The 10,720-nt window shown below is 35.1% G+C and overlaps 1 protein-coding gene across 3 annotated transcripts in view; it reads left to right on the forward strand.

Moving 5' to 3' along the window:
* Nucleotides 1–600: 600 nt before the first annotated feature.
* LOC107751625 (inactive carboxypeptidase-like protein X2) overlaps nucleotides 601–10,720 on the forward strand; it is a 16,953-nt gene continuing 6,833 nt past the window's right edge. Inside the window, exons 1-12 of one of the 3 annotated variants that reach the window (XM_016567369.1) lie at nucleotides 601–1,095; nucleotides 2,557–2,805; nucleotides 2,896–2,952; nucleotides 3,882–3,959; nucleotides 5,170–5,253; nucleotides 5,521–5,583; nucleotides 5,701–5,760; nucleotides 6,523–6,603; nucleotides 6,988–7,097; nucleotides 7,846–7,985; nucleotides 8,074–8,158; nucleotides 8,679–8,823. In XM_016567369.1, coding sequence (XP_016422855.1) covers nucleotides 834–1,095; nucleotides 2,557–2,805; nucleotides 2,896–2,952; nucleotides 3,882–3,959; nucleotides 5,170–5,253; nucleotides 5,521–5,583; nucleotides 5,701–5,760; nucleotides 6,523–6,603; nucleotides 6,988–7,097; nucleotides 7,846–7,985; nucleotides 8,074–8,158; nucleotides 8,679–8,823 — 1,414 coding nt within the window. In that variant the 5' untranslated portion in view covers nucleotides 601–833. The remainder of the gene's footprint in view (nucleotides 1,096–2,556; nucleotides 2,806–2,895; nucleotides 2,953–3,881; nucleotides 3,960–5,169; nucleotides 5,254–5,520; nucleotides 5,584–5,700; nucleotides 5,761–6,522; nucleotides 6,604–6,987; nucleotides 7,098–7,845; nucleotides 7,986–8,073; nucleotides 8,159–8,678; nucleotides 8,824–10,720) is intronic. The other 2 variants (XM_016567376.1, XM_016567381.1) reach the window with 2 other exon arrangements.

Below are 10,720 nucleotides of genomic sequence, written 5' to 3' on the forward strand. Positions count from 1 at the left end.
AAGAATTATTACGTTTTAACAAACACATTATCCTAAACATCTAATTATCGTAATGAAAAAATAAAAAAATAAAAAATGGGGCAAACAAACAAACAAATATATATACAATTTATTATATATAAATTAGTAGTAAAGACATATATATTGTTACAAAAGATCCTATTTCAAATAAACACTGTTCATTTGAACTTTTTATTCATCAAAGAATTCTGAAAAGTAAAATGTATCACTTTTTCCACAAAAATATGAAGCAGCACAACTGTTTTCAACATTGTGATAATAATCAGAAATGTTTCTTGTGCAGCAAATCAGCATATTAGAATGATTTCTGAAGGATCATGTGACACTGAAGACTGGAGTAATGATGCTGAAAATTCAGCTTTGAATAAAATAGCCTATATTACAATAGAAAACATCTATTTTAAATTGTAATAATATTTCACCATATTACTGTTTTTAGTGTAATTTGGATCAAATAAATGCAGCCTTGGTGAGCAGAAAATCTTTGGAATGGTTGAAACTGTACTTACGACTCTCTCTCTCTCTCTCAGTCTCCTCCTCTTTTTTTCTGTGGGTTTTGTCCTCCTCCTCACTCACTCAGAGGGGGATGTCAGTGGAATTCCATTCCTCTAGAAGAGAGAAAAACAGCCACAAGCCCCATTACATCTGACTTCCACTGACTCCATCTCCAGCAATCTCCAAACATTTGGATGAACTAGTTTTAATAGACAATCTGACGAGTCCCAGCTGACCAGCTTGCCGCACACTTACCACTGGAAAATACACCATCTCCTAACTGTAGCAGAATTCGGTGTAGAAGATTGCTGAGGACCATGCAGGCACCGAGGGTTCCTCTGTGTGCAACTTTATTTGCCCTGTGCTGGATTTTGACATTGGTTATCAATGACGAGTTGGTTAATGCTGCCAAACCCAACCAGAGAACAAGGAGCATCCAAAACAGTGAGATTAATTCAAAAAGAGAAGATCTACAGGATGGATTTTCAGAAGACACTCAGATGGATGAGCCTGGAGCAGAAGAGCTGGTTGAAAAACAAAAACCAAAGGGTAAAAAGACACCCGAGGAGCTATTAGCTGGTAAGTTGCTTCATAAAATGCTGAACGTTCAGTAGAATAAGACATTTAGACTGTATGTAATGAGGTTTTCGGTGGTTGCTGCCCAGTTTCATGTAGGAGAAGACGGCTGTGCTTTGTCATGATGACAGATAGCTGGCCTAACCAAAAGCTTCACTGGCTCCTTTGAGGTTATGCAACTTTTTTAGCGAAACCATGACTGGTCAGTCCACTGACACACTTTCTGCTGCTGGTTTTTTCTTCTTTTTGTCTTTCGTCTGGAAAAAAACGTGATGAAGGAGGCATGTGGGAATGAAATTACAGTTTTGGGCTAGGAAAGGGTTGGATGAGAATCACAGATGGTTTTTGAAAACATTACGGGTCTTGAATACGAAAACAAACCTTCTACGGGCTTCTCTCCGTTTTGCTCATGTCAGAGTCCTGTGAGGTTTGGCAAACACAGACAGGAAGAGAGACGGAGCCAACATTTGGTTTGAATTGAAACACTCACTTAAATCTGATCTGTTTGAGACGGCCATGCGTGTGTGACAGCTCTCCTTCAGTCGCATGGCTTGAAACTCATCAACAGAAGGAAGTTACACAGCATCCTGAGGGAGATTTCATTGCTCTTTTGTAGCTCGGAAGATCTCAATTATCTTGCATTGAAGTATCAACTTTGTCTCAGATGTTTCTCCTGAAATTTCTGAGCCAACTTGTCATACAGTACGAGTATAAAGCTGTAAAATGAATGTGGAGCAGCTCAACATATCTTATTTGAGACACTGACACATTACTGCCTGTTTTTCTCAGAAGCAAAAGTATAAAGTTTCCTTTTTCAGTATTTATTTACATGTAGTCTAGAAAAAAATATATTAAAAATATCTTTCAGTAACTCTGTGCTGACGGTAAGCATAAGCTTGTGTAGTAATTCATCCACGCTCTGGATATAATCAAATAGTATTTCAAGCGTTGCTTCCACCGTCAGAGTGGTTTCAGCAGTTTATGACAGCTGTAAAACTTTATAAAAGCTTTGATTTGTTAAATGTGAACAACTATGAGTTTGACATAAAGCCGTCGTCTAAATAGGCAATTCCAACATGTTAGTGTGACTTCTTCATGTGAAGATAAAACAGCGCCTATACAAAAGAAAAGCACAAATTAGACTTCTTTTATATCTTGGTTGTATTTGTTTACCTTTATCCCATGGACCTTTGGGAGAGAGATCTGAGTAACATTTTCCTTTTTATGGAAAAGTATTATATCTTTTAACATGCATTCACAAATAAAGACAAATATAGCTGAAACATTGACCTTGTTTGTTTGTCAGCAGGACTTTTCCTTAGAGCCTTCATCTACTGCTGTAATTCATTAGTTTAATGTTAACGTTCTTCCGTAATTTTTGGACAGTTTTCGGTGAATTAAGGGTATAGAAAAACAACCCAAACTTGCATGACAGTGTTTATCATTCCCTCATTTATTGTCTAGCCAAGGCAAAGAAGGCAGCTGAGAAGGAAGCCAAAGCCAAGAAACCGAAGCCCACCAAAAAACCCAAACCCCCAAAACCAACAAAGAAACCCAAGGCCACCAAGAAACCCAAGCCTCCAAAACCCAACAAAAAGCCGAAAGCACCGAAGCCCACCACAACACCAACGACTAGAGCAACTAAACCAACCAGAAAGTCAACCATGGAGGAAGAGGAGGAGAAACTGCTGCTGGAGCTGGGATGGGACACGTGTATGTTGACACAATCTTCAACACATTATTATTTTAAAGTAATTGCTATTGTGGTCTTTAAAAGTCTTTAAATACAGTCTCTGTGCTCAGTAATTCCAACAGAGCCAAAGGAAACGGAGATTGAGAAACCCATTGGCCCAGATAATGGTATGACAACAAATACAACACAACACACTTACAATTAAAACTTTCTGAGCTCATTTTAGATCTTGAAATCTTTGGAGCTTTTTGCAAACACAGACTGAGAGGGGGTCTAATTATAAGTCATTGGTTGACTGACTTCCTGAGGAGTGTGAACATTGGCAAAAAAAATCCCACATACTTACATTAAAGAAGGGACCTGAGACCAGATCTTGAGCGTGAAGAAGAAGCCACCTAGAAATCCTTAGCATAATGGTAGTACCATAATGGTTACCTTTAATTTCATATGGCCTCAATTAGGCTTGATGTAAAAACTGAATTAGCAGACTTGGGTTGTTGTGTACAGAACACATTAAGGCTGGAATACATTACACGACTTTTAAAACAGATTTTAAAAGACTAGGTATACACTTACATGCTTACAGAGGAAAAACAAAACATAATAAAAATAATGTTGTAAAATCGCCCCAAAATATAAAACACGTTTGACCTCCTCCGATTGGATGGAATGATAGCCTGAAGCTTAGAAATCAGAGTCCGTGCCCATCATCCACTACGCGATTTTCTGTAGGTACACTCTAAAAAATGCTGGGTTGTTTCAACCCAACTTTGGGTCAAATATGGACTAACCCAACTTTTGGGTTAAAAATTTCATTAAAAATTTTAACCAAACAGCTGGGTTAGTCCATATTTGACACAAAGTTGGGTTGAAACAGAAAAATAATATATATATGGTTGAAACAACCCAGCATTTTTTAGAGTGTATCAATATGCAAACTGGCTATTGACTTTCGTGAACTATAAGCATCAACTAATCGGGACAAAAATCTGTACATACAAATATCGTATTCCAGCCTTTTAGCTGCCGTTTTCTTATCAAAACACTGCTATTCACACCTTCTCTTTGGTTTCTTTCTTTGGTTTTTAACGTACAGTAGACGTCCACAGCAAGAAAGACGCCGTTACACCACCTACAATCAAAGAGCACGATCCGGATTACTGGGACGCCCGACGTACGTTTGTAGCGGCATACACACACTCCCAAAAAGGTTCTTTATTGGCATCTCTGGCTTCATGAGGAACATTTTTTAAAAATCCATTGAACTTTTCCAATGCACTAGAGTAGACCTTATCAAAGTCCCTTTAAGACAAGTCATGTCACTCGCCGGCCATCTTTGAAACGCCTCTCAGGCATGCAAGTGCAACTCCTATCTCTTTGAATGGGGAAACATCAAATTCTCCTTGAATGGGGAAACATCAAATTCTCCAAAACTGTTCACTAAGCTTACGATTAAATTTCATATTTGAAATCACCAAAGAAATCTGACAACTGTGCCATAAATGTTGTTTCTTTTGCTCAAATAGCATTATAAAAAGCTTATTTTTCAGGCTAGATCAGCCAGTGCACATGCGCAGTACTAAGCGCACGTCTTTTACGCAGTCATTTACGGATTTCTCAGCAGCAGTTTATTATGGAAGTCGTCATAGTTGGTTAAACTTCGAGGCCAGTGAATGGGAGAGTACCGCAAATATATTTTTTGCATTCCCATTTGCTCAAATAGCAAAAGAAAAACTCCACGATAGTGTTTTTATGACTTTCAATCAAAGGAAAAAAATTGAGAGAGCAGTCAGAAGAGAGAACGATGTCAAATTTATTTAAAATTTCTGCTAAATTACTAAATAAAAAAATAAATAAAAATAAAAATGTACCACCGTCCCTCCCATAGACGCTGCATTAGAAACACTGTTAGCGTTAACTATTTTTTTATTTTATGTAATTTGATGCAAAGGTGATATAATACAAAGTATAGCATTATAAATGTACATACATGTTTAAAAAAAAATCTAAATTTAAAAAACTTTTGAGGATTTACGATGCTAATGACCATCGAAACGCAAAATATCCATTTAGTCGCAGTCTGGAGCCCTGGTAGACTACTGTCAATTACCCTTTTATTTAATTGCCTTATCTTGGCATTGTAAGCATATGATTTAAAAACATTTTAATATAAAATTATTAGTGGAACATTTTATACATCCGTGGGAACCACTGCTTTAGGTTAATGTTCTTCACAGTAAGGGAAAAAAAGTTATTTTATAAGATTTTCACTGAAAGGTTCTTTTGGTATCACTGTGAAAACACCCTTTTGGATCATTTGTTTTTAAGAATGTAGAATCAGATTCTCAAAATACCACTAATAATAAACTTTTATCACCTGACAGATGAAGTTCCAGAACCCGACCTCATCCCTAAAGTCAAGGAGCCAGCTAGCACTGATGACCCAAGTATATACTTACCAATCCCAGGTAATTAAGAGCCAGTTTACACCAGAAAAGTCTGGGAAAGATGACACTTGTAACAAAAACAAAAAACGGCCACGTTACAAAACACTTTATCATGGTGTGGAGTTTTGCACCCATAAACATCACTCATATTTTATTCAGACAAAATAAAATTTTTATGCACTAAGGTGAGAATGCAAAACAAAATGAGCAAGAAATGCAATGCAAATAAATAACATGTTATGTTCTCTTTCAATCATTTGTCAAATAAATGTCTTTTTCTCCATCTAGAGGAATCCACTACCACTCCTCGAACAGTTGCCCCTTGGTATGAGGAATATGATTATTCTGACTGTACGTTTGCACCATTTCAATCTTTTATATTAAATCGGCTCTATCAAACCGCTTGAATCTGTCATTTTGGATGCTTAGTATATTTTTATCCTAATTAGCTTTTTTCTGAAAATCTAGTGGCGGCAAAGAAGCTGGAGGAAGAGCTGGAAAAAGCAAGAAAGGCCAAAGAGGAGAAGGGTGTGTAAATCAATGTAATGTTTGTTCAAATGAAAGAGAATGTGCTTTTATTGCATGCGTGCTGTAGGTAGTGGCCAGCTTTTGGGTGGTCTGCAGTAAATGAGATGTAGTGAAAAATGCCTTTTGATTTATTACATAGAAAGCATTTAGCTGTTCGGTTAGTGTTTTTGTTAAAGATTTACTATGACCAAAAATAAAAAATCAGCAATGCATGACTATGAAAATGTAAAAATTTAAATAATGCAAAACAGTTTGTTTCTTTAAGCAAAATACGTATTAATATTTTTTTATTTTTTATTTTGGGTGAAATCCCAAATATGTTCTTAATTCACCCAATTATATGATAATTATAAGCAGGATATATTCATAAAAAGATGGAAAAGTATTTTTTTTACACACATTTACCTCTCTTTATCTTCAGTGGGTTTTTTTGCACTGGAAAACTAGACCAAAATCAAGTTTGTTTGTTTGTTTTTTTCTAACCATATTTAGCTCTCTAAAGCAACCGTGCTAGAATTTATTGAATTTATTTGATTTATAATAAGGCTAAAAAATAAAAACTTGTTTTTCTTACCCATTGGCAGTTATTTGACAGATATTTCTTGTTTTTTACAGGAAAACTAGACACAAATACATGTTTTTTTTTTAGCACACTTAGAGTTGTGCTGGCATTTATTGAATAGATTTATTATGAAACAAGGCTAAAAACAACTGAAAATGACCTGTTTCAACTATTTCAAGTCTCTCCATTCCCTTACACAGCGGAAAAACTACAGAAGATGTGGGAAGAGGAGGAGGAGGAGGAGAAGAGAAAGCAGACGGTTCCTCATGCCGAGCCAAAGAGTGAGTATTTCTGGAAAACAGCCACAAATCACATTATAATCAGAGCAGAAACACACGGCCTCTTAGAGAAGTGGGTATTTGTGAGCGCACAGTTGGTATTCTGTGAGTTCAGTGAACAAACCCTGAGCCTAAGGCAGTAAATGTCAGAGCCGACATGTTCTTCCCCCACAAAGGTTTAGGTTTCCAGCTGGAGTTCGGCTTTTTGGACTGGAACTGCTGCTGGCTCCAGCTTCAGCCTTTGTTCAGCACAAATGGTTTTGCTCTGTAAAAAATGAAAGACAGTCAGTGTCTAAAATACAACCGCTCCGAGAGAGCTGTCAGTGCTCTTATCCCAGGATTTAAGAGGCTTTAAGAAAGAATGACACAGTATTTCCTGTCTTTTAGAGTGTCCTCCTCTTGGCATGGAGTCTCATCGAGTGGAGGACGATCAGATACTGGCATCTTCTATGTCTCATCATGGATATACGGCTCTGAGAGGACGTCTGAACATGCAGGTACATAAACAATCAGACCACATTAAAGTTTCATAATAATTCAGATGTTGCATATTGATAATAGCTGTGCCAAAAAGTAAATAAATAATTTAATTTATCGTTTGTTTATGATTTAACGCCATGCGAGCTACCTCGGCTTTACTCATGGCGAGAACGAGGTTAGTTAAGTTAAATTAAGTCTGGAATGTCCTATTCGACAGCAAGTGTAGACAATAATGGCACAACATTTTACACCAACTACAGGATTGATTTTGTATAGTTTGTTTGTTGTACATTTATAATTTAATTTATTAATTAAAAAAAGAATAAAAGAGCAAATATGCTTAAAAATACCCCAATGCTTTATTACTTATTATTATATTTGTTCACCTTGTTCTAGTACAACGATCTAAACTTGAATTTAAATTAAGATACATTTATCTGAGAGGGAAAATGATTTATCAAAGAAAAATAATAAACAGAATTATTTAATAATTCAATCACAACAGATTATTTCCAAATTGACTATAGTACTTCTGAGAGCAGCTAAGTAAGACATATTGAGCTGTGCTGCTCATATGAGCAATGCTAGCTCAAGTCTGGCTTGCGTCATTTTCTGATCTCCCCTCCTCATAACTTGAGGGAATATCTGTATATGAATGCATGAAAAAAAAAAATAGATTTTGAAGTAGGGCTGTGCAAAAAATCGAATGCGATTTTCATGCATTTTTTTGCACAGCCCTATTTTGAAGTGATCACCTGTTTCCAGAGTTCAGCTGATGAGGACGATGTTTACGGCGGTGCGTGGTGTGCTGATACGGAGGAGAAGGAGCACTGGTTTCAGGTGAACACCCGTCGAGAGGTGGAGTTCACCGGCATCATCACGCAGGGCAGGAGCTCAGATACACAGTAAGACATCACTTAAAACATTTGGACTCTTTCTGATCGCAAGAAAGAAAATGAGACGCCTAAACTGGCAAATCATTCTCTCTTCTAGTGATGACTTCGTGTCGTCGTATTTTGTGGCCTTCAGTAACGACAGTCGTGATTGGACGATGCTTCATGATGGTTACGCTGAGTGGGTCAGTTCACATATACTTTGTTAAAACAGCATACATCTACAGTGGTGGCCAAAATGATTAGAACACTAGTATTTTCTCCAGCAGCTAAAAATGGTTTTAAGTCAGTTATTTCTATCTTTTGCAGGAGAGTTTTTCAGGGAGCTTTGCAGGAAGGTTTCTTGAAGCGTCTTGGAGACGTTGGCACAGTTCTTCTGGATTGAGTCTGTCTCAGTTTGTTCTGTTTCTTCATGTCACTCCAGACAGACTGATGATGATCAGATCAGATCTCTGTGTGCAGCACTGGCTGCTGTCAGACAAAAATCTCACTGCATTATTACAATTAATGGCTAAATGAATGTTTGGAAATGTAAACTGATTATTCAATTTTTTAGCAGGAGAAAATACTAGTGTTCTAATAATTTTGGCCACCACTGTACATTATAATCAAGCATCATGCATACAAAGAACATTTTGAGATTTTGACTAGTTTTAATACTTGTTTTTGGTCAAATCCTGTTGTTGTTTTTATTTTATTATACAGCTCTTTTATGGGAATGTGGATAAAGACACTCCAGTAATGACAGAGTTCTCTTATCCAGTTGTGGCGCGTTACATCCGTATCCTCCCGCAGAGCTGGAACGGCAGCCTGTGTATGAGGCTGGAGGTGCTCGGCTGCCCGTTACCCAGTAAGCACTGCGGCTCTCACCTTATAATGCTACGAAATACATTTATATGATATCAATCCTAATTATGAGATAAAAAGTCATAATTACGAGATAAAAGGTCTAAATTATGGCATACCAAATCATGAATTAAAAAGTCTAAATTGACATACTAAGTCATAATTCTGAGATAAAATGTAAATTCTGAGACAGTCATAATTATGAGATAAACTGAAATGACATACTAAGTCATGTAGTTAAAAACCCAGAGTTAAAAGTAATAATTATAATACAAAGTCTAAATTATGACAAAGTCATAATTCTGAGATAAAAAGTCACAATTATGAGTTAGTATGCCATTTAAATTTATCTCAGAATTATGACTTAAAGGCGTCATATGATGCTTTTTTAAAGATCATTATTTGGTGTATTTGGTGTAACAGAATATGTTGACATGCTTTAATGTTAGATTTTGTATTATAATTATTACTATTAATAATTATTATTGTGATAAACGGTCTAAATTACGACATTCTAAGTCATGAGTTAAACGTCTAAATTGACATACTAAATCATAATTATGAGATAAACTGAAATTACATACTAAGTCATAATTATTAGATAAAACATCATGAATTAAAAAGTAATAATTGTGATAAAGTCTGAATTATGATGTACTAAGTCATAATCCTGAGATAAATCGAAATTACATACTAAATCATAATTATGAGATACAATGTCAAAATGATTAGTTAAAAAGTCATAATTGTGATAAAGGACAAACGAAGTCATACTAAATCACAATTCTGAGATAAAATGTCAATTCTGAGATATATTTATGAGGTATAATTCTGAGATGAATTGAAATGACAATTATGTCAGTCATAAATTATGAGATAAAACGTCATGATTTAAAAAGTAATAATTATGATAAAAAGAAGTTATGACATACTAAGTCATTATTCTGAGATAAATTGAAATGACATACTAAATCATAATTATCAAAAGTCAAAATTATGAGTTAAAAATTCATAATATAATTGTGATAAAAAAATCTATATTATGACATACTTAGCCATAATTCTGAGACAAAGTATGTCATATGAGATATGACACACTAAGTCATAATTCTGAGAAAAAAAGCCACATTGTGACATACTAAGTCATAATTATGCGAAATTACATACTAATTCATAAGCATGACATAAAAAGTAAGTTATGACATACTAAGTCATGAGACAAGGAGTCGAAATTGACATACTATGTCAAAATTATGACAGTCAAAATGATCAGAAAAAAATATACTTTTTATTTCTTTTAATCTCATAATTTTGATTCATCCTGATTTAGACTTTATTTTAACATTTTATTACAAAATTATGTCATTTTATGTCATAATTTTGACTTTTTAATGCCAGAATTTTTATGCTTTATTTCATAATTACGACATTTTAATGTCATGATTATGATGTACCAGCGCATGAGTTTTTCTTATGGGTCTCCATTAGTGGTCGACCGATATTGGTTTTTTGACAGCCGATACCGATATCTTGGAAAGCAGGGTGGCCGATGGCCGATATAAAGCCGATATAATTTTATTTATTTTAATTTATATTTAAGAAATTTGAAATCATTTGAAAATGGATTAAAAATAATTGTGTAAAATAAACATACTTGTACTTTAGAAGACAAAGCATTTTTCACAAATAAATAAATATTTAAGAAAAATCTAATTAAAAAGGAAGTAAACACGGTAACCAACAGGGCACTCAGTATTCTGGGAAGTTTGTGTGAATCATTTTTTTTTTTTTTCAAATAAAGCCAAGGTAACACTCATTTTACATAGGCCTACAGCACGCAATGAAAATTACATGAATATGACAGTGCGCAAATGCATAAAGCGCAGCATAATTTGAAATCA

The sequence above is a fragment of the Sinocyclocheilus rhinocerous genome, unplaced genomic scaffold (assembly GCF_001515625.1).
Source record: "Sinocyclocheilus rhinocerous isolate Xijiao unplaced genomic scaffold, SAMN03320098_v1.1 scaffold2207, whole genome shotgun sequence".
Taxonomy (NCBI): domain Eukaryota; kingdom Metazoa; phylum Chordata; class Actinopteri; order Cypriniformes; family Cyprinidae; genus Sinocyclocheilus; species Sinocyclocheilus rhinocerous.